We start from the raw sequence: 24,687 nt of genomic DNA, 5'->3' as shown, positions 1-24,687 counted from the left end.
CTCCATAGCTAATCGGAGGTTCCACTAACACCCAATTGCAAAAATATCATGATCTATTTTATAATATTCTATCCAACAATATATCTAATCTATTTCATTTGCAGTTATTTCACTCATCTGATTTGAGGCAGACATGCCATGCTATCTAAGTTTAGGTTATTATCAAATGGCCTACTCCTTTTTAATAAATGTTGAAAAATTACACCCTCCCAGTGTGATACAGTATAATGTGATTCTCTTTACAAGATAAACATGTTTCAGGTGTGACAGGGGAATAGAGAGAATATCTGTTTAAGAGATTTAGAGCAGTGATTCCCAAAGACGTGGTCGGGACCCACAGGTGGGTCGCGGGAGATTTTATAAGGGTCCCCAAATTGATTTGCAGAATTCCTTCCATAGTCTTTTATTTAACATTTATATCTGCAGTACTATGAGTGTGAGTATTCGTATGGTTCTGATAACTGTAACCTACTTATAACATTGAATCTAATATGAAAGACTTTCTGTTTTTTTTACTGACGATAGGAAATAAAAAGAATGAGATAGCCTGTTAACTCCGCCTAAATGCATTTATTTGGTCTCATTTATAAAGTATTTAATATGCGTATGTTTTCAATAACACGTGCATTGAACAAAGTTGTGATTTATTAGACGTATATGATGAAATGGCTGGTTTATATATTCAAGCTAATATGAGGGTGATGCAAAAATGGTAGTAAAAATAGTCATGAACGTTCATTTACACAAAGATTCTTATGATTTATAGGTAAGACCTATTTGGGTCGGGATGGTTTGTCATTTTTAAAACACGTGTCCCTGCAAAATCCAACCTGATTTACAAACGGTCCAGTACGTTCACACATGGCAACTGCCCAGTACATCTGAGCGGCTCCACAACAGCGAGGGTCACAGCTACCATTGAGGAAACTGAGGTCATGTCCTCAATATTTATTTTCTTGGAGTTAACATTAAATTTGACTACTTTTAGGCCAACAAAATAATAAAACCTTACTAAACACCATTTGGACTTTCATGTTGAAAAATATAATATAGATAAAGTATCCCTTAACAGTTAACTAAATATAAAAAACTAAGAACTTCTTTTTGGTTTCTGGTCATAATTGCCTGAGAGTGTTGAGAGGTAGGGTGTAAGACAATATCGATACACTAGAGTATCGCGATATTATGTTTTGTGATACTATATCGATTCTCAAAAACACATATTGTTTTTTAATTAATAGTTTACATGCAAAGATTTGTGGCAGAGAGTGGCTCAGATTGCACAAAAAGTAGTGCTATGATGTTGAATGTTACAGGGACAGTGATGAATACAAATGCAGATCCCACTGTTCTGATTGCATAAAAAAGTAAACTTTTTCACTCAGATTTTATGCATATGGGGATGTATTCTTTATACTATGACAGTTTTCTAAACATTAGATTTAAGAAATTGCAATATATTGCATTGTAACCCCTGTATCATGATATGTATCGTATCCCCAGATTCTTGCCAATACATAGACCGATTAAAAGGGTGGTCTTCTTGAGAATATCTAAAATTCTGGATACAGGCATGACTATAGCTAAAACAGGAGTTAAACCTCAAGTAGGCGAGATTGGAGCAAATATAATTAAAAAAAGTTATTTTTATAAAACGGTCACTTTATCGTGACAGTAGTACATGAAACAGGTAACCTGAAAAAAATCATGGGCCGATCAAACGGTCAAACTAGGCAGCGCTGATCAAATATGAATCAATATTATGTTACGTTAATGCCTATTTCTCTCCTCAAATGTTTTCAGAATCATCTTGTAGTGCACGGTTTAGCTGTAAAATGAGAACGTTTGTGACCCAGCAGCCATGTTGAGATCAGGCTGAGATGGCCTGAAGGAACACCAAGTACCGGTCACATAACCGGAGCACAGCCAATAGGAACGCTCTCTCTCTGAAATGACCTGTGATTGGTCAAACTCTCCCGTCACGGGCTAGATGTTTTAAAGCCTGAAAACAGAGCCATGAGGAAGAGCAGAAGTCTAGTTATCTCTCAGAACACTTGAATTACAATATGCTGAAAGGTTATTAAGGAATTTTTATCCAACGATGCCAAAAATATACTGTCTACTGCCACTTTAAGAGCCATGCTCCACAGCACCATGAACAGGTTATCTCACTCACAACCCCCTCCTGCATTTATGAGGACAAACAAAAAGTGCTCTTTTGCGCAACATGTCTTTTTTTCACAAACAACCCATCTCGGTGCAGGTCATCGGGAAGAAATGTTATGACCCTGTTTACGCTCGTGAAATTACACAGTTGTTAAAACTTTCAAGTTTTGTTACAACTATTAAAACCAAATAAGTGAAACATCAGCACAACATAATGAGAATTTGTTCATCTAACTAATGATCAAGAATTTGCAGTTCTGGTTGTGAGTTGACCATTAGTTCAGAGCACCTCCTGCTGATGAAACAACGACCACCACCTGAACCTATTGTTAAACAGAGCTGGACACTGTTTGGTTTTATAACCCATAAAGCTGTTGGTCGGAAAACGTCTGGCGACGTAAACAATGAAAATCTCCACTTATTGTGTTTTCTCATTCTATCAGCATCTGTTTTTAACAGGGAAGGAGATTTGTGCAGGGAAATAAAAAATGAAACTTGACTTTTTTTTTTCACTTTCACAATAAAGTCCAAGACAGATGACAGCTGTGGACACACAGAGTGCACGCTGCATGTTTTATCGCCTTCGCCCATAAATACAAAACGCAGAGTGGAAGAGTTACAGTCAAAATATATGATTTATGGCAATGGGCACAGGAGGGAGTCTGGAGATTTCTTGGACAATATGAAAATAAAACTGCAATAAAACTGCACGGGCCTTGATTGTGGTCTATGGAGAGACGTGGAGGGCCTCCAACACAGCTAACTTTATTACTTCATCTGAGAGAGCGAGAGAGACATCAACAGATTCAGAGACTATTACGGTCAAATCTTTTTCCCCTAAGTGGCCACAGTCTCCATCTGAGGACCCCCAGAACCTTTTCACCAACCAGGGACACAGTATAGGGCAAAACCTCTTCAGTTCAGTTTACCCAGCTTTTTATTTATTCAACCAACCTTTTTTTTTGGTTTACATAAATCTTAACAACATAATTTAGATGGCAAGCAGCAAGTACTATTAAACGGATGGTAGTTCTATAAACATTGAGAAGGAGAAGAACTAATATTTTTAAGCGTAAAACAGATTCTTGTTTATGTAAGTGCTTGGTAACCTAGTGATGATCGCCAACTGGACAAATTATTTACAGCCATTTTCATTTACTACAACATCACAGCGCCCAACTGTGTTGCTCTAAGCATTTACAAATCATTGTGAGATACAGAAAGAGACACAACAGAGGGATGTTGAAGTAGTTAGAGCAACAGATAGCTGATGGGTGAAAAATGCTCTGGACTTCCTCTACTAGTAAAGGGTCTCTTCTCTCTCATATGAAAATAGTCTATTGTCGGGCATTGCATCTCTCTTGGCTGGAGCCGCGCATCAGATCTAGAGTTTCACAGAGCGTACCGGGGGACCGGCGAAACCAGAGACAACAACAACAAATATGGCCTCGTATTTTTAGGTTGTGATTATAAAGCCCGTTTCACAGTTTAATCCTCCGGGGAAACCAAACAAACTTTGTTGTGTAAAGAAACCAGCGTCCAGAAATTGGATCAAAATCTCTGCCGTTCCCAAATGTCCTTGAAAAATGAAAGAGGGCAAATGATAGGTCTACTGTACATGGAGAGGCTGACGCTTACACGGCTTCCAAACTACTATGGCAGATTAGTGAGGTACACTAGGCATGCCCTCTCTTTATGCAAAGTCATATTTTCTTCACTAATTTAAGAGACACTGAAAGTAAAGTCTAAATCTTTTTTGACACAATATGTTCCTTTTGTATTATAAATATTACTATTTCCTTTACTATATTCTACTGCTATCACTATTACCTCATGACATTTTATACACCAAACAACTAATCGATTCATTGAGAAAATAATCAACAGATTAATCGACAATGAAATTAATCATTAGTTGCAGCCCTAAATCTCAATATGATACGCTGTAAGCCAAATACAATTATTATTAGTCTCCTCTCCTCTCCACCTCAAGACCTTAAATAGTTTGTAGTTAGAATTATTCTCAAAAATGGCAGAGAGCATAATATTTAAATAATAAAACAAGTTACTTTTAAAAGGATCTACAATTTTAAACTGAAGACTGTACTGCATGTAAAGGCCTGTACATATCCCATCACTTCATATGTGCTGCCATATATGTTATACTTTGTCGCCATCTACTGACCAAACAGATACTGACAAACCCAAGTAATACAATACATTGTGTACTCCATTTCCCTCCACCTTGTCTGTCAAGAGTGACAAAAATCTGTGGAAATGGCACAAAGATATTCATATCAAGAAATGCTGCTATATAAGAAACAATATTACATTAGCTTAAGATACGCCTAGATGTAAAATCTTGACATATAACTGTAAATATTTGCATTTATTTAGTGCTTTACAATTTGCTACTCATTCACCCATTCTCACACACACACACACACACACACACACACACACACACACCGATGCAAGGCGCTGACCATCAGGAGCGATTCGGGGTTCAGTTTTCTTGCACATGGACGATTCAACATGTGGACAGGGTGGATCTGTTGGTCAAACTGCCAACCCTGGTTACCCCAACCTAACTCCTGAGCCACAGCCGCCCGGTTCCCATCTCATCAAAACCATTTTCTATTTGACATTTCCCCTTTATAAACTTCACTGGTCAATATTTCATTGAGGAACTAATATTTCTTAATGTTCCATATTTGTCAGGATTGTGTCAGCGACCCAAAACACAAATAGTCATTTGAATTTTATGAGAAAAATATGCCTGTAGTGCATTATGGGACGTTGCTATCTTCTGAAAATCTTCTTTTAGGGCTTGTTGTCTTGGTGTTAAGTGTACTTATGCTAGGGCTGTCTCGAATACCATTTTTTGGGCTTCGAAGCTTCGGTGAGAAATCTTTCGAAGGTATAGGAGCAGCAGACTGACATGTTCTTCTGTCTGTCTGTCGCCATCTCCCCCTTTTCAGTGTCCGGGACAGTGCTTCACGACTGTACAGCAATATCCCTCTGAGAATAACTAATAATAAATCATGTTAAATATGAATAATGAATAATGTTGTGGGATTACTCCTTATTTCATGGGGTATTTTGGGATATATATACATTATTATTACATACTTATATATAAATAAATAAATACATTTTAAAAACTGAAGCAACTGATTTGGAGATCCACGGCAATGGTCTAAGCTTTGAAGCATTTGGGTCAGCCCTAATTTATGCTATTACCTTGTGCAGAACACACAGCCATTTATAGGCTCAATTAAACAAAAGGAAACTATTTCCACCATACATCCTCTGAACACCCACCAACATGTTTGAACTAAAGAAAACTGTTATTTATGTTGAAATGCAATTACACAAAACTATATATAACCATATAACCATATTGCATAGGGTTGTGTCTTCTCTTTTAAACAGAATCGGATTAACTAACAGAGTGCAGTGCCACTGTACAATCTAACATAATAATTTGGTCCCTCTGAAGACAAACAATACAGTTTGCAACCAAATATACTGTAAAAATAAATAAATATGACTTTCATCTAAGAAGGACAGTCCCAGTTTGACATAAGCCTTGCACGATATGCCTACATATAAACTTATAGACTCACAACTCCATGAGAAACACACACACAGCATTTAGATAGTAAATATTTCAAATACATCTTGAAATAAACACACAAACTGTATGAACATATGGACAGGTACAGACCATTTTCACAACAGATAGTTTGACAAGTCAGAGCAAAGCAGGGATGCAATATATATGATGGCTCCCAGTGAGCCATAACACTGAGTTAACATAGACAGTTAACTCTACACCACTGATATTGGTAATAACTTAGAACTGGTAATGTAGCTTTAGATACAACTGTGGTTTTGCTGCTAATACATTTCACAATGTCTGACTCTGCTGTGAAAAAGGTCTGTTGACACCACATTTGCTGGTGTTGTTAGCTTGTGTTTAGAGCAGGAATAGCTATAGCTACCTACCTGCTGCATGTGCTTGTTGTCAGTATCTTCTCCCAAAGCCTTCGACCCATTCATTACTTTCAGTTAGCAGCTGGGAAAGAAGGTTAAAAACACAAGTTGGGTACTTTACTAGAGCTTTAATGAACCAGTATATAATTTATTTAAAAAGTATAAAAGAATTTACCTGAAATGTTTTATCAATGGCGGAACTATTAAGTTAGTTAGCCTGCAAAAACAAGCAAACTCGGGCCACTTTGTTTAATATTCTTTGTGATATAACGTTATTAACATTGGCCAATATCCCTAAATCACCTGCAATGATTGAGACAGGTGCAGGTTAAAATGCAATGTGTAAAGAACTAAACTCTGGTCCGACCTGGTTAAAACTGGATATTTAGTTGGTCGTTTTCTGCAGGTATGAGGAGCGCATGCGCCGTGTTTACTCATTAGGAGAAGAAATCACAGGTGTGATACAAAGAAGACCCGAATCACGTGATCACACCAACATTATAATCACATAATACACACAGTCTGACTTCTAGAAAAATACCATAAATATGCAGTTATATCCAGACACTTCCAAAATAGATCAAATACGTATTCAGAGGCCAAATAGGAAGGCTATACCACATATAGCCGACAGTGTAAAGAAATTAACAATAAATAGTCCAATCCAAAAAAAGGAAAATATAATGAAATAAGGTAGGCTACCTTATATATATATATATATATATATATATATATATATATATTATTTTTCATGTTTGTTTTCTTACAATATTATAATTATATATATATTATATATATATATTATTATATATAATATATAACAAACAAATATATAATAAATATATTTATATATACATATATATATATTATATTATATATATACCTTTATATATATATATAAATATATACATATATATATTATATGTATATATATATATATACCTTTATATATATATATATATATATATACCTTTATATATATATATACATATATATATATACCTTTATATATATATGTATATATACCTTTATATATATATATATTTTTTTTTTTTTACAATATTGCATTTTAGAAAACCAAGATAGCACAAAATTGGATTAAACTAAGGAGGACCATGTAAAACGAAATAAATAAACATAGCCTACAAATCCCGTCGTGCATTTCGGCTACTATTACCATAGCAGCGGGCAGTTGGTTTGTGTCCACCGTCATGGACAGGCAGAGTCGAGTCTTTGCTGCGATCCTACCGGCTGCTGCTGGTCGGGAATTTGCCGGTAATGAAAGAGAGCAGGGACTAGAAGAGCGAGTAGTTAACTACCGTCAAAGTGCCGGTAACCGGGTAGTACGGGAAGTCCAGGTGACGGGAACAGCGGAGGTTTGTTGTCCGGCGGACCGGGTGTCGGTGCGGGTCAGTGTGGGCAACAACAAAGAGTCCGTCAACGAGGTGACCAACAGCATCTCACGGAGAATTGAATACATCCTACAAGCTGTCAGGTGAAAACAAACATTCAACACTATAACTAGCAGTAGTAGCTAAATGAGTAGTTTACAATGGACTTTATGCTTGCTAGTTAGCCAACGTTAGTACTGTAATCACTGAAAAAGATGTAGTAAGGGAGCTCTATCCACTGAATAAGCAGTAGGTTGCTCAGCAGTAGGATGCTCAGCAGTAGGTTGCTCAGCAGTAGGATGCTCAGCAGTAGGTTGCTCAACAGTAGGATGCTCAACAGTAGGTTGCTCAGCAGTAGGTTGCTCAGCAGTAGGATGCTCAGCAGTAGGTTGCTCAGCAGTAGGTTGCTCAGCAGTAGGATGCTCAGCAGTAGGATGCTCAGCAGTAGGATGCTCAGCAATAGGTTGCTCAGCAGTAGGTTGCTCAGCAGTTGGATGCTCAGCAGTAGGTTGCTCAGCAGTAGGATGCTCAACAGTAGGATGCTCAGCAGTAGGATGCTCAGCAGTAGGTTGCTCAGCAGTAGGATGCTCAGCAGTAGGTTGCTCAGCAGTAGGATGCTCAGCAGTAGGATGCTCAGCAGTTGGATGCTCAGCAGTAGGTTGCTCAGCAGTAGGATGCTCAACAGTAGGATGCTCAGCAGTAGGATGCTCAGCAGTAGGTTGCTCAGCAGTAGGATGCTCAGCAGTAGGTTGCTCAGCAGTAGGTTGCTCAGCAGTAGGTTGCTCAGCAGTAGAAAAAATACATAAATTCTACATAGATTTCAGAAGTGGCAATGAATCAATGACTATTTTGGTCATACACTTTCTGTAAACATATCTAAAGCAAAAATCCTATCAGATGGGGGACCATGTAGGACAAAATCTTATTAAACAGGGGTCTGTGGTCTAATTTGTGTCAGTTTAGGGGTCCTTGGTGAGAAACAGTTTGGGAACCACTGTTCTACACAGTCATGGGTCTCCACTGAAGCGCCTCTAATGTGTTGCTAGTAGTAGGAATAGTAGTTACACAAGTACTATAGTAATAGTGGTAAATGATGAAGCAATAATTAATCAATTGAAGCTGTAAGAAAGGCAAATGGGCTGCAGTCCAGGTAGTGTTTCTAAGTCTATGTATGCTTAATAGGGATGCACCTATTGCAAATATAGCTGATACTGATACAGATGTTTTGTTGTTGTTTAATTTGTTGTTATTTATTCCCCCTTTGGTGCCAGGGAAACAAATATATCTTCATTAGAAAAAAATGAACTCAACTGTCTTCACTCTTCATTCATATGTTGAATGAGCACAAATTAAATCGTACAAATTTATGAAACAAGCTATAAAATAACCTTCTTTCACATGAAAAATACCTGCTTCAAAAGCCCCTTAGCCTGTATACAACTACTTACTCAATGAGAGGAATTTAGCACCTAACCCAACAAAAACATTTTGTAAATAATAAACAAAAATGTGATTAAATCAGCAGCTAACAACACAACATTTAGCATTTAGGAACAGAATGAATGCAACATAAACATCGGCCACTGCCATCGGGGAATGTCATCTTATTTGCCAATATGCCAATTGCAGTCAAGGAGTCGAAAACCGTCCAATATCGATGTTTGGCTGAAAAAAATCAGTGCATCCCTAATGCTCAGTGCTTATTTTGTGTGAAATATAATACATTTTATTTAGATTTTAAGGGTGCATTAGCTCATTTCACCTTGTCCTCTTAAAGTACACCTGAAATAATGTTTCATTCATTCATTCTGCTTAGACAACATGGTGTCAGTGACCAAGACACCTCAGTGAGGAGGTTTCTCCACCGAGAGGCAGACCAGTATCACATGGATGCAGAGGTGGAGTATTTAGACAAAATGCCAATGATGCAAATGTGCCACGATGATGCCATTAACCTTTTCGCTGACCCTGTGTATAAACAAAATGTTCCCACAGGTCGTGGTCACTTTCTCCGATTTTGAGAAGATGGAGCGAGTATGTAGGGTCCTGCTGGAGAAGCTGGACAAGAGTGTTTGTGTGGGAACACCACAGTTCTACCACAGTGTCGAAAGCCTAAGTCTAATGAGGTATGAAAAACACACATCTCACTGGAATATCTGGACAGACTTGTCCTTATTTTGATTAAATACAGCATGCTTTCTCTAGGCGGCGTGCGTGTGTGTCAGCAGTTGAAAATGCTCAGCAGAAGGCCTGCGAAGTCGGTCAGCTCCTGGGGCAAACTCTGGGACCCCCCCTTCTGGTCCGAGAGGAGGAGACAAGGGAGCGGAGGAATGAGGACGATGAGGATGGAGGCAGATGCCAGGATGCTGCACGCCTTCCTCACCTTCCACGCATTCCCACAATCACTGCCTCCTCACAGGTGTCTGTCTCCTTCGGCCTCAGAGACAAGAGCAGGAAAAAACTCTAGAGACATTTGTCACTGACTCGTGAAACCAAAGAGCATTTTGTCACAGTTCATATTATTTTATTGCTTAGTTGTGATGGCTAAATAAAAGTGCAATTTTTCAAAGTTTTTTTTTTCTACCTCGGCCAACACAGTGTTGTAAACAGAAAAGAACTTCATAGATTTTAAAGCGATGTTGTCATTTCAAGCATTTACGGTCATCATTTAACTTCAGGCAAACATTAAATTAAATGTTTTTCATCTGTTTTTTGGCACTTCAATTTAAAACACTTTATATTTCAACATCTCAAAGACATAAAGGTAAATATCATTTCATGAGTAAGTCCCAGAGTTAGTCAAAAGGCACCCTCACATTGAGATCCAGCATGGAGGGATTTGAAAGTGATCCTCGATCTGCTCAAATCTTCCGGTTTCCAATCATTTCAACAACGACTGACAGATTCCAGTTGGCTTCTTAGACAGATAAAGAACTTGAGACCTGATATATGGGTCTCTCAAAAACCTTTGGGAAGTCAGAAAAACATCCATAGAAGCCACGCTTCCTCTGGTGTTTTTAACATTGCATATCTTGTGTCACCTGTAGCACAGGCAGTCAGGTGTCTTCATGCTCTTCCTCATTCCCATCCCCATCTTCAGGGTAGAGCTCTCTGAGCCAGGGCTGCATGACAAACCGCTCCCCATCAAAATGTGTGAAGTAATTCTCCAAGGTGGGAATGTCCGGCTAGAAACATACAACAGTAGTGAGTGCAAGATGTTTTGAATGTGTGTGCAATTGTTTGGGTGTTTATGTGCTGCGATGTTTCAGTACATACCCTCATCCCAGTGATGCGCTCCAGTTGTGTCTGGGGCAAGTATCCAACCATTAGAGAGGAGGGTCCAGGCCCGCCGAACAGGACTTTATAATGAGGCGTCTTCTCTGCTTTGAGGCCCTACATGCACAGACACAGAACTACTTTCTAACACTTATTGAAATTATAATATGTCCATGCCAACGCTTATGGAGTTACTTTTGGGTCTTTATTATCCAATCAAGCAGTATATATTTGAGAGCAAAACTTTCCAAAGTGTTAATCTAAAAATAGATTAAAGAGCAAAACTAATGACACTGCAAAAAATGTGTTATTGCAAGTAAAATAAAATTGTGATAAAAAATGAAATAATGTGACTCCAAAAGCTTTGTTTCCAAATCAACAAGTTTTGTTTGCAAATACAAAAGTTCTGTTTGCAAATTCAAAAGCTTTGTTTGCAAGTCAATAAGTGTTGTTGTCTGTTGAGCTGAATCTCGTGGGCGGGACCTATGCTGAAAGATGTAAGACACGTCTCTATTGGCCAGTCTCGATTGGAGTGACAGCATGGCAACATCCACTGTTGGTAACTAACATTAGATCTTTGAACACAAATAGGCTTGTTAATAGTAGCTACATACACAATGTCATGCAGGCTAATAGGCAGCCCGGGCACGTAACATACCTGTGACAAGCTAATTGAGGTAAGCTAGCAGCTACAGGCTGACAAAATCATACGTATTACAATATCACAGATCATTAAACAGAAGCAATCTACATGCATCAGTTCAAACATAACATTCTTGCCATTACTAAGACGGAAGTTATGTGTAATTAATTCATGGGAGTGTCTATTTGTACCCAGGTGAGACTAGTCACACGGCAGCTATTTGGCTATTTACACCCGACAAGAGAGCGACAAAGTATAATCAAGGAGTAGGTTGTGGTGGATGAATGGATTAAACTCAGGACTTTCACCCTAGAGGCTAGGGTTCAAGTTCAATTAGTTTACTTATTATTTTCACAGTTTGGTTTGGTTTAGGCAACAAAGCTACTCGGTTAGGTTTAGGTCCAGTGGATGTTGCCAAGGTGTCATTCTGATCGAGACTGGCCAATACAGACGTGTCTTACACCTTTCAGCATAGCCCACGAGATTCAACGCAACAGCAAAACAAAATGTTTGGATTCATGTTTGAATGTTTGAATTTGCATTAATACATTTTTAATCACAAATTTATTTTACTTGCAATAAAACATTTTTTGATTGCATGCCGATAGTTTTGCCCACAAACCTATTCTGTTTGCTCGACATAATAAAGACATAAAAGTAACTATCATAAACGCTGAGTTTGTGAAACAGAAAGTTACTGAAGAGGGGGGGGGGAATAATTAGAAGTAAAGGATTTTTCAAGAGCTGCTAACCTGAGAGTCGGAGTAGACTCTGTCGACCCACTGTGGAGGGGCTCGCAGCTCAGAGTCCCAGCTCACCACCACCCCGACCATATTGCCCTTCCGCTCCATCACCACCTCTCCAACCTTCAGGAACACATATGGAGGACGAGGGCTACGCACTTTCTTGGAGGCTGCAAGAGAATATGTACTATAGATATATTAGGGCTGTCAAAGTTTACACGATAACAATGCGTTAATGCAAATTATTTTTAACGGCACTAATTTCTTTAACGCATTAATGCAACTTGCAATTTTTAGGTTGTAGCGGGCTCAGTTTTAAAGCTAGTGAAGATACTGGTATCATTTGAAACTAGAAAAACATAAGGAATCCATACAAATCTGTACCAACCATGTCATACTAGCTTGTCGCGAAGGAGGCTAAATAACACTCCAAACTTAAGCTAAATTTTGGCGAGGAAAAACTGGCATGGTCATTGTCCCTTGACCTCTGACCTCAAGATATGTGAATGTAAATGGGTTCTCTGGGTACTCACGAGTCTCCCATTTAAAGACATGCCCACTTTATGATAATCACATGCAGTTTGGGAGCAAGTCATAGTCAAGTCAGCACACTGACACACTGACAGCTGTTGTTGCCTGTTGGGCTGCAGTTTGCCATGTTATGATTTGAGCATATTTTTTACGCTAAATGCAGTACCTGTGAGGGTTTCTGGACAATATTTGTCATTGTTTTGTGTTGTTAATTGATTTCCAATAATGAATATATGCATATATTTTCATAAAGCAAGAATATTTGTCCACTCCCATGTCGATAAGAGCATTAATTACTTGACAAATCTCCCTTTGAGGTACATTTTGAACAAATAAAAAAATGTGTGATTAATTTGCGATTAACTATGGACAGTCATGCAATTAAATGGATTTAATCGATTCACAGCCCTAATATATATATACAGTAGATTATATAATAGGTATGTATACAGACACCAACCTCCAAAGAATTCCTGGTCATTGTCAAAAAGCATGGTCTCTAAGGCAAGCGACTCTTGAAACACGTCCTGTTCCAAGCCGAGCCAAGACCTTTGGAAAGCAAAAAATACTGTCAGTCTGGACATACAAGTTGCTACAATAACTTTAACAATATAAATCACTTTTAAAGGTCCAGGAATAGTGCTTGATTGTATGGGAAAGGATAATGCAAATGAACGGGTACATGTATATCTCAATCAATCACAGCTGGTGGTTTTGAATTGCAAAGAACTACTCACTGGAATTTGGACATCTGCTGGTCTGCCCATTCCATCCATGCAGTGCCACTGAGGTAAGATGATCTCCAATCTTTCCATATTCTAAGCATCCTGAAACACCATGGTTATTGATTAATTATAGACAAAAAACACTAGACAATAAATCCTATTGGGATGCACTAGTTTCTCATATATCTCATTTTGAAAAAATAAAGGCCAGTTATTTAATTTCAAACATTTCTTCCTCTTAGAAAGTAGATACACCCTACACCAGGGGTCGGCAACCTTTACTATCAAAAGAGCCATTTTAGGCAAATAAAAAAAACAATCTGTCTGGAGCCGCAAAACATTTGCAGTGAGGTATAAGGCCACATTGAGGGGAAAAAAATCGGAGATTTCAAAATTAAAGTCACAACTTTACGAGAAAAAGTCATAATATTACGAGAATATAGTCATAATATTACGAGAATAAAGTCATAACTTTATGAGAAAAAAAGTCGTAATATTACGAGAATAAAGTCACAATTTTACGAGAAAATAAGTCGTAATATAACGAGAATAAAGTCAAAACGTTACGAGAAAAAGTCATAATATTAAGAGAAAAAAAGTCATAATATTACGAGAAAAAAAATTGTAATACGAGAATAAAGTCATAACTTAATGAGAAAAAAGAAAATAACATGTAAAATTACTACTACTATACATATACTAATATTATGACTTTATTCTCCTAATACTATGACTTTTTTCTCTTAAACTTGACTTTATTCTCGAAATCTCAAATTTATTTGTTTTCCTTAATGTGTCCCTAATACTCTGTCGTACAGTTATACATTAGACCTACAACAATGATAAATAAAAATGAAAATGTAAACAAAAAAACAGTTATTCTTTTCCACTAATTTTTTTAAAAATCCCCAGGGAGCCACTGGAGAGGAGCTGAAGAGCCACATGTGGCTCCAGAGCAGCAGGTTGCTTAGAGACCCCTGCACTACACTGACGCATCCATCCATACTTTACGCACGGGTCCTACCTACCGTGTGCTCGCGTGGTAGCGCTGCGCCGGCGTGGTGCCGCTCCAGCGAGAGATGAAGTACTGCGCGGGCACGGCGGAGAGCAGCAGGAGGAGCTGCAGCACCGCGGCGGTTGAGAGCTGCTGAGGCATGGCTGCTGACTGCGGCTGCGGCTGCGCAGCTGGCACCTGCTGGAGACGGAAACGCGCGTCAGGTGGATATGTGGCAGGTGTGTGTGGGACCCAAATCTGAATCAGTGTGTAAACCAATGTCTTTAAAATCACATCTTTACACCTTTACGTCTCGGTATCTAACGTTACTGTTAACTTTCTGTATTGTTTATTAAATTATGGTGCGTAAAACCTTGATAAACAAACATATGGCGCTGCAGAAACTTTGAAGAAATGCAAGTGAAACAACGTTAATTGTCCAAGCTTGTTATTATGAGTAATTATAACCCCTTACCTCGTATTAAAATCCTGTCTTTACGCCAACTTATCTGCCAAACATTGCGTCTGTCTGTCAGAGAGGCTGTTTGTTTGCGCCTGGAAACCAGGAGCGACTGACGCGGTTTCACTTCTGTTTTATTTACATAAGACAACACGAGTCTCGCCCATGCAGTTACCACCTGTGCATTTACATGTTTCGTCTTAAAATGCCAAACATGTAATCTGTCCAATCACCGCAGCCCACGGAGGAAACCGGCGAACCTTTAGCGGCTCGCCACGTCAGGAAGAGCCGAGGCAGCGAGCCTCCGGGCGGGGAGCGGGGTGGCCATGCAGTTCCGCTTTGGAAACGCCAGGTGGGAGAGTTGTTGTTGTGTGTGTACAACAGCCTCTGTCTCTGTCTTCTTAAGTCAGGGGTCAGCAACCTTTACTATCAAAAGAGCCATTTTAGGCAAAAAAACAAAAGAAAAATCTGTCTGGAGCCGCAAAACATTTGAGGTCACACTGAGGGGAAAAAAATCAGAGATTTACAGAATAAAGTCACAACTTTACGAGGAAAAAAAGTCGTAATATTATGAGAATAAAGTCATAATATTACGAAAAAAAGTCATAATTTTGCAAGAAAAAAAGTTGTAATATTAACAGAATAAAGTCATAACTTTGCGAGAAAAAAAGTCGTAATATTATGAGAATAGTCATAACTTTGCCAGAAAAAAAGGTGTAATATAACGAGAATAAAGTCATATTATGAGAAAATAGTCATAACTTTGCGAGAAAAAAAGTTGTAATATTAAAAGAATAAAGTCACAACTTTACGAGAAAAAAGTCGTAATATTATGAGAATAAAGTCATAATATTACGAAAAAAAGTCATAATTTTGCAAGAAAAAAAGTTGTAATATTAACAGAATAAAGTCATAACTTTGCGAGAAAAAAAGTCGTAATATTATGAGAATAGTCATAACTTTGCCAGAAAAAAAGGTGTAATATAACGAGAATAAAGTCATATTATGAGAAAATAGTCATAACTTTGCGAGAAAAAAAGTTGTAATATTAAAAGAATAAAGTCATAACTTTACAAGAGAAAAAGTCAGAATCTTATGATAATATAGTCATAACTTTACAAGAAAAAAAGAAAATAACACGTAAAATTACTACTTTATAATATTATGACTTTATCATCGAAATCTCAGATTATTTTTTTTCCTCAATGTGACCCTAATACTCCGTCATACCGTCGTACCATAGACCTACATCATTGATAAATAAAAATAAAAAAGTAAACAAAAAACAGTTATTCATTTCCACTAATTTTTTAAAAAATCCACAGGGAGCCACTGGAAATGAGCTGAAGAGCCACATGTGGCTCCAGAGTCGCAGGTTGCAGGCCCCTGTCTTAAGCCAAGTATAGTTTCACTTTAAAGAGGAGAAACAAATCAGCCAGAAAAAAAACACATTTATTTTTTTTAAAAGACATCACAGACTGTAACTTGAACCCTTAATGTGGTGAATAATATGAATTTAGGTATAAAAAAAAAAAAACTGAAGAGAGGATTTTAAATGACACAACAAGAAGGAAAAGTGGATATGGAAACACAACTGTTTATTTACTTAAAATATTGGTATGAACTAACAGGACAGCAGTACTCCCCTACACATACATTCTAGCTTCTTTTTTGCATGAATTCCTTTATATATATAAAAAGTATCCAAACTAACAAAGACATCCTCTTCACGTGAAACAAGACGCCCCTTTCCCCGTCCCACGTCCCCATAAAACTTAAAATGCTTCCCGGTGGCTCACATGCAGCCTCTTCACACACACTGTGACCTTTTGACCTCCAACAAAACACTGTGACGCCTTATCAGAGGCCACAAACGGCACGACTCTGCCACACATTAGCACAGGCCCGTGGTAAATGTGTGGTGTACATGAGCTCCAAAATGCAGTAAAGTAAGAGAGCTGATCTGAACTGCTGTCAGTGAACTTCTCAAGAAAGAGTAGTTATAAGTGGGAATGTGTGAATACTCACATTCTTGCTTATAAACCAGTGACTTGCTATTAAGGCCCCTTTGAAATGATTAGAGGTTGTACATTATTACTAACATGGTTAGGGTGACCTGACCAGCAATAATGAATCAGCTCTTTTACTTTGACAGATTTGATGAATATGGCCAGGTAGTGTGGGTGATCTGATGAAGCGGGGCGGTCGATAAAAGATAGAATAAACATGTCTACTTTGATGTGATGACTGCATTCCCACTTTGACTGTATTTCAATGGGAAATCAGAGGGGAAATAACGCACATACCTGCCCAGCCCCGTATTAAATGAGAACACCATCCAAATTAAGAATTCTAGTAGTTACATCCATGGCCTAGTAAAGTTCAATCAATATATGTGAACATGAGCTCTTCTCTCTCAAAGCCAGAAACCAGAGAAGTAAGTCTCAAACTTGTGATGTCATAGGGTATACAGTCTGGAGCTGCTCCACAGACAATGAATGGGAGACTGATTTTGTGGACCCCGCAGAATGTTTGTTTTCTTTTTTATACCCAAATGAAACAGAAAATGTACCCATATACTCAGAACTCTATACTCAGTGGTATTCAGACCTCGTAAGGGGATAGTTTCTGAAAGCTCCGAGTTCAATTGTTAGCCTCTGTGGCTTCTAGATGCCGACAGTAACGTTAATATTGCTGTTGCTTAGCAGCGGTGTTCTCACAACTCAACGCCAAACATTTTGTATACACGACTTCCCTTATTGTAAACACAAGTTTCAGTTGAAGGCATCAGTGACATCTATAACATGTCTCTCAATTCATCGTCTATAGAGCAGTTCCACACTTTATACCCTATGACATCACAAGGTTGAGTTTTAACAACTCTTTAACAAAAACTCTTGTTTTTGGATTTGGAAGAGAGTTGTTTATGTTTTCTAAGTATTTTTTGGATTGTCTTAGACCATAGGAATGACATGTATGAATTTTGAAAATGGCCCTAGTTCCCCTTTAACTGGGTATACAATGGTTACTATGTAGGCAGCCAACGGCGAGGTTAGCCACCGATCATTCCTGATTCAAAATTTGTACATCCACGCAAAATCCGGCAAACAATTTGGATTCTCAAGTACTACGTTTCTTTTTCTGTTGGCTCATGTAAACATTATATTTGAGCTCATACCTAAGGTTTGAGAAGTCTAAAATCTTATTTCCACACTTTGCTCATGATAATCTGTGCATATATGTACTGTAAATATGATTATTTGCGATTGAGATAGAAAAAAAAAAACCTTTATGTGCCCACGAAGAGTTTATCTTTGCCCACAAAATACATCGTTTGTGGGCAAAGATCACAAGCTTCCTATCTTTAATACAAACCCCCCAACAATAACATTTACTCTCATGCCGACAGCCATTTGTGGAGGAAGGTGTCAGTGTTTTTAGGCTGTCTCAATCTGGAATAAAACTCTTCATATACACAATATAAACAAATCTTTTTGTGACGTAAATATAAGCCAGACTGAGTGAGAAGAAAGTTAATTGTATCCTCAAATAAGTGCGACAGAGTATAAAACACCATTCTAACTCCACAGATGTAGCCACTGAACCGTCGTCCTGTATGGCGGGGACACAGACAGAAAACAGTTGACACGCTAATATGTGAACGAGCTCAACACAATCACCGTGGAGACAGAAAATAAAAACATTCAAAAAGCCATGGTCTAAAACTTCAGTGCCCAAAAGACAGAATTTGGCATTGACAAACAAAAAAACAACGATGAGATATATATTCAATAATATGTGACCTATGAAAGGAACCAGGTGTATATAGATGATAACGTCCAGTTCTCCCGTCAAACCCACAACACGAGTCGGTCGCTCTGGGCTGGGGTAAAAACAGTTCAAACTGGAGGCGGTCATCTTTATAAACTCGGTCCATTAGTTGTGTGTACGGAGAGAGAGAGAGTGACATGTTTGTCTCCAGTCATTGTTCATTTTTCAGTCTTTTCTCTCTTTCGTTATACAAGCCCATCAGTCCTCGAAGTGAACCCAGCGACGAGCAGAACCAGGAAGTCCAAAAAAAGAAAGAAAAAAAGGCCCCGAAAGCAGAAAACCAAGGATTCAATATGCCAGAGTAGCGAAGGCACACAATCAGAAAGATGAATATAAGACTTGTCTCTCTCTCTCTATCGGCTTTCCATCCAAAGTCGGTCCGACCCAGTTTGATCTGGCTCGATCCTGTTCGCTCCGGGCGTGAGAAAGTGCTAGAACATGCGAGACAGAATTGCGTGTGTGTGTGGATGTGTGTGTGGTCACCATAGAAACATATCAACATTTAAAAAGTTCAGTTTTCGTATGTTAAAATACACAGGGTTACTCCCCTACGACTGCATTGATAAACCGGTCTGTGGCAAGTGCATCTCAAAGCTAAGTCCCCCAAAAGCTCCACTGGCTGTACCTTAGGTATAAACTGACGATAGGTTGGTTATTATAGGATAATATATCGACATGAATAATGGTTTTACAACAACTGTAAAGTCTTTTTTCTTTTTTTCAACTGCTATAAATACATTTCTTTGAGAGGTTTCACAACTGTATGCCACTGTTTGTACGCTGAAAGTGAATGACGCACTCAGTTGTGTTATAAAAACACACACGCACTCCTTCACTTACACTTACTCGCTTATTCGTACACATACAGGCACATGTACATTGCAGGGCAGAGGCCTTTTACACACGCGCACATACACACACACACACACACACACACACACACTCAAACACACCAAGGACATAAAGGCACAAGGTATTGCTAATGTTGAGGACGCATTGAAACACGATCTATCGAGACATAGAAATGACCCCTTTCACCCATCATGCATCCTTTTTCTCCTTCTCCTCACAGTAAAAACAGCTTCTAAAAAAAAGAGATGCTTTCTAATTAACATGCAAAATAAGAACACACACACACCCACGCACATCAACAGTAAACAAAACCTACAGATCTACAGTACCAACGAAGGTACGCCATTTGGTATTTTAGCGCAGACGGACACGCTCAGTCAGGTCAGCCGATGTGTTAAGACTTCCGAAACAGAGAGCCGATCATCACGTACAAATCTTAGAAAAAGCAGAGAGGGGGGTTGTATAAAAAAAGAGCGGGAATAATGAAGAATGGTGGGCAAAAGACAGTCTGTAATCCGTCACAGACCTAACAGTTTCAGCTCAGTGGGCGTCTTTGACCTACCCAGAAGAGACACTCCTCAAAAATAGCAAGATAAGATACATCCAGCTCTCCTCTGGATTTTTTCAAGTACTAAAACTGTTCAACTATTTTGCCCGATCTGACGCCGACAGGGCAGACGGAGGTGTAGAGTGGTTCGCTGGACAGGAGCGAGTCACAAGACCACCACCAGCTATGGAGTCAGCGAGCTCCTGTGGGATCCAACATGGACCAATATAATGAAGGAGGAGTTGGGACGAATGAACATGCGTTGCCAGAAATCCGTCGGTTGTAGTTGTAGTGATGTGCTTACTGGGCCAACAGGAAGGAGGAGTGGACAGATAGCTGCGCTGTTGTGTCTCCATCGCCACAGCGTTGAGTAGCGGCAGCTGGACTAGCAGCTCCCCCAGACGTACAAGTGCTTATAAACGCCAAGCACAACTTCCTCAACTCAGCCTCCGACTCCTCCGATGCTAAGAAATCTCCACAGGATTTCTCCTCTGTCAGCCTCCTCCTCACATCCTGTGTCTGTCCCGTTGTCACGGTTACCAGCCTATAAGGTTGGCTTTGGCCTTTTCAGTCAGCTTGCGGACGCGTCCCTTTGAGGAGGTGCCAAACGTTATCGACGAGTCCTCGAACAGCAGCTGCCTCTGCTCCTCCTCAGAGTCCTCCTCCATGTACCAGGCGGACCGTCGCCCCTGGTTACGTGTGCGCATCGACCCTCCCGCCTCATCACCTCCCGCCTCATCCCCTGCTGCCCCATCCCCTGCCGCCTCATCCCCTGCCTCCTCCTCCCCTGCTGCCTCCTCCTCCTCCTCCTCCTCCGGAGGCCCCTTCCGATTGGATCGCCGAGGAGCAGCCTGCGAGGGAGGCGTGACCTCCTCATTGGCTCTCCTGCTGCTCCTCCTCAGCGGCGAGGGCTCAGGCGACTCAGCGGGAGGAGGGGCGTCGTCAGTTCTTACCGCGCGCGGCCGGCCGCGCCGCCTGGGTGTCGACACTGTGCCAGAGTCCGACAGCAACGATGTTTCCTGCGCGGAAGACGTCCCGCCTTCGTCCCCCGTCGATTGGTCAAGCTCGTCGTCGGGGGTGGAGCTCCTGCGGTTGCTGCTCCTTCTCATCTCCTCCTGCTCCTGCTTGCTCTTCCTGCCTCTCTTCTTGCCGGCGGGGCGTCCTCGCGGTCTGGAAGGGCTCCCCGGGGTCGTGGCTTCTGGAGGACTCACCGGCTGCTCAGCTTTGGATTTCCGCCCCCTCCTCCCCACTCCCAGGGTCACATGACTACTGTGGCCATTCAGGTGGACTGTGCTCTTAGACGAAGGGTTGGCAGGAGAGCCTGAGGGGGACGAGCGTTGATTCACAGAACAAAAGGAAGAAAATATATATATCAGAGTGTATTTTATGACTTTAATCACAAACCTAAGCATCCCTTCTTCTCTTACCAGGTGTGAGTCGTACAGGAGTCCTGAGTTTCCGCCGCGTGCTTCCTCCGCTGCTACCTTCCGCGGCTGCAGACGGCGTCACCTTTACAGGAGCTGGTGTTGTTGAAGACGACACAGAGTGATGAGCCCTCAGTGAGCGAGTAGACTCTGACGATGACAAAGAGATATGCAATAAAGGAAGTTAATTGTGCAATATCCCACATGTGGTTAATACATAATAATATGTGCTTTCTTGTCAAGAGTTAAATGAGAAAATCAAGACTACTTTCATGTCTATACGGTAAATATGAAGTAGGGGTGGGCGACATATTGAATATACTTGATGTATTGCGGATTGTTTTACCTGGGATGTAGTAAATGACTATATCGCGAACATCGACTACGAATATTAAGTGTCACGTTATTTTTTTAAGGCATTAGATTCACTTCGGCGTTTCACTTCTCCCATGTCTCTCTCCCTCTCACAGACACAATCTCGTGGTTGAGTGTGTGTGTGGCGTATGAGTATGGATGTGCATATGGGGCGTGTGTTTTTGTATCTGGAGGGAAGGAACAGGGAAAGAAGTTAAACGCAAAAGCCAGTTTATACGTGTTGAGGTAGGAATAGGTGATGGAAAATGCAAGCCTCCACTTTGTAGAAGACGGTCAAACTAACCCCCACGTTGTTTTGTGGTATGTGTATATAACAAGCATTACGGTAAGAGCGTAGCGTGGCTTCAAAATCAAAAAGTTCTCCTCCAGTAAATGTGATTTCACATAAATTCTATAAGTCAGTCAGTTGTTCAGATTACTACAGTTTGATTGCTACAGTTTACTAAAATTGTCACACTGGTATAATCATACACATCAAAGGGTTAAATCAAACAGTTATGTTATTTTAAAGAAAATATTGCGATATATACTGGAAAAACAAAGTTCGGAAACTTGTGTTCAGTCGATTATTTCTCTGTTGTTACAATGCTAATTGGCATTGTATTTTACATCGTTGGAAAGCCTGTTTATTTACCTTCACAATGATGTCCAACTTGTAAGGATCATGCATTTGTGGGATGAGCAGCACAGCTGATTATGTGGGTAGCGCCCAAGAAAAATTTGCCAAAATGCTCTGCCAATGGTAAATAGTGTATTCTCATAAGGCTACCAGGAAGCCTGCAATGACTGCCCTTCACCGTCAGGCCCGTTTGCGCTGGTGTCGACAACACAGACAATGGAACCTGAACATGTGGGGGAATGTCATGTTCTGTGATGAGTCCAGGTTCTGTCTGCGAAAGTTGGATGGCAGGGTCAAAGTATGGAGACGAGGTGGAGAACGCTATGCTGATTGTTGCACCAATGGAGTAACAGCTTTTGGTTGTTGGCATCTCTCTCACTGGCAAAACAAGGCTTGTCATCATTGAAGACCATCTCAATGCAGTGAGATATTCGGATGAGATTCTGCAGCCAGTGGCGATCCCATATCTCCACAATCTGGGACCTAACTTTGTCCTACAAGATGAAAACGCTCGCCCCCACAGAGCCAGGGTTATCACAGACTACCTCCACAATGTGGGAGTAGAGAGAATGGAATGGCCTGCCAAGAGTCCACACCTCAACCCAATTCAACACTTCCCAACTCATCCCACAAATGCATGATCCTTACAAGTTGGACATCATTGCGCAGGTAAATAAACAGGCTTTCCAACAATGTAAAATACAATGCAAATACAAAAGCTCGCTAATTAATATATTCTATTCAATTTACACAAAAACTGAAGTGTAAAAACAACACGTGGTTCTAAAGGGGTTTATGTGCCAGACTATTTCTTGGCTGGGCGCAGTAACTTTCTTGAGTCTTGTTGTCACTGCGAGGTTGCCAAGCAACTAATCTAAGCAGTTAGCTAGCTAGCAGAAGCTTCATATTTGGCATACAAACACAAGAGTGGTATCATCTAATCTAACTCTCTGCAAGAAAGCAAATATTTCCCAAATGCCAAACTATTCTTTTAAAACTACAACTTGCTTGATTATTACACTAGATGTGAATTTACTCACCTGTTGTGCTCTGTGTGCTGCTTGTGGCGTTATGTGAGGAGGATGAGGAGGGTGGAGAGTGCGTAGAATGGCGCGCCGCGCTTCGCGTACGCCCTGCGGCCGGCGTGTCTGCCTTCCCGTTGACCAGCTGAGGCGGCTGTTTGACGGGGATGCTGTGTCTCAGAGAGGAGGATCGTGAAGGAGGAGGTGGTGGAGGAGATGGCTCCTTTTTTGCGGTCACCCTGGATGATACACGTCTCTTTCTCTCTGGACTAGAGGCGAGAAAAAATTATAAGAAGATCACACCTAATGCACAGCAAGAAACCCAAAACCCAAAATAAAATGTTCCTGTCTTCTACCTGGATGCAGTGCTGCTTGCTGGAGATTCGCTCCTCCTCCTCCTCCTCTTCATGGCGTGCCGCGTCTGTCTGTCTGTAGTGTGTCGCGTCTGTCTGTCCGTGCCCTGCCTGGTCAGTTTGTTCGTCAGGCCGTGGATGGCCTTGTAGTCAGCCAGGATGGAGCTGACATGCTCCTCAAAGAGGGCAGAGAGCCTCAGACTCATACTGTAGATCTGGAGAAGCAATAAGGGACACACTGATTCAACTGACACACTAAGACATGACTGAAGAGCACTAACCAATATGAGGGTTTTATTTGATGTACTCATCAAAGCATAGAAATGTGTGACCACTACGACAGTGATTCCCAAAGACTGGGCCGGGACCCACAGGTGGGTCGCAGCTGATTTTATTAGGGTCACCAAATAAATATGCAGAATGTTTTCCATAATTTTTTATTTAACATTCAAGGTCTTTACACACCGAGGGCGTGCCGAATAAACGACATGAAAATATGAAATATCGCCTGTGAGTATTATATGTCTAAGGCTTTTATTGTAAAAGGTAATTTTATTAGAGTCCCCAAATAAGTTTGCAAAATTTCTTCCATAGTCTTTTATTTAACATTTAAGGCCTTTATATACCGGGCGTGTGATGAATAAAAGACCAAAAAAATTGCCTTTATATCTGCAGAACACCTTTGAGCCACACGCGGGAGCCTGAATGTTCCTATTGTTCTGATAATTGTAGCCTA

General features: G+C 40.2%; 3 protein-coding genes across 4 annotated transcripts in view; 1 reads left to right on the top strand and 2 right to left on the bottom strand.

Annotated features, from left to right (window-relative positions):
- Positions 1-7,344: 7,344 nt before the first annotated feature.
- On the top strand, positions 7,345-10,125 carry irak1bp1 (interleukin-1 receptor-associated kinase 1 binding protein 1). Its single transcript, XM_037750264.1, has 4 exons — positions 7,345-7,660; positions 9,373-9,454; positions 9,552-9,682; positions 9,762-10,125. Exons 1-4 carry the CDS (start codon positions 7,377-7,379, stop codon positions 10,021-10,023), a joined length of 759 nt encoding a protein of 252 aa, XP_037606192.1. The 5' UTR covers positions 7,345-7,376; the 3' UTR covers positions 10,024-10,125.
- On the bottom strand, positions 10,064-14,663 carry si:dkey-261l7.2. Its single transcript, XM_037750265.1, has 6 exons — positions 14,503-14,663; positions 13,487-13,576; positions 13,210-13,298; positions 12,228-12,388; positions 10,833-10,949; positions 10,064-10,741 (listed from the first exon to the last, which is right to left on the bottom strand). Exons 1-6 carry the CDS (start codon positions 14,628-14,630, stop codon positions 10,613-10,615), a joined length of 714 nt encoding a protein of 237 aa, XP_037606193.1. The 5' UTR covers positions 14,631-14,663; the 3' UTR covers positions 10,064-10,612.
- Positions 14,664-16,367: 1,704 nt separating this feature from the next.
- Positions 16,368-24,687, bottom strand: part of LOC119476750 (pleckstrin homology domain interacting protein) — a 46,116-nt gene continuing 37,796 nt past the window's right edge. For both annotated transcript variants that reach the window (XM_037750262.1, XM_037750263.1), the window contains exons 37-40: positions 23,955-24,166; positions 23,617-23,867; positions 21,586-21,732; positions 16,368-21,479 (exon numbers count right to left, since the gene is read on the bottom strand). In XM_037750262.1, the coding sequence (XP_037606190.1) occupies positions 20,695-21,479; positions 21,586-21,732; positions 23,617-23,867; positions 23,955-24,166 (1,395 nt within the window). In that variant the 3' untranslated portion in view covers positions 16,368-20,694. The remainder of the gene's footprint in view (positions 21,480-21,585; positions 21,733-23,616; positions 23,868-23,954; positions 24,167-24,687) is intronic.

Source organism: Sebastes umbrosus, chromosome 18 (assembly GCF_015220745.1).
Source record: "Sebastes umbrosus isolate fSebUmb1 chromosome 18, fSebUmb1.pri, whole genome shotgun sequence".
NCBI classification, from domain to species: Eukaryota; Metazoa; Chordata; class Actinopteri; order Perciformes; family Sebastidae; genus Sebastes; species Sebastes umbrosus.
This window is presented reverse-complemented; position numbering and strand designations above follow the sequence as displayed.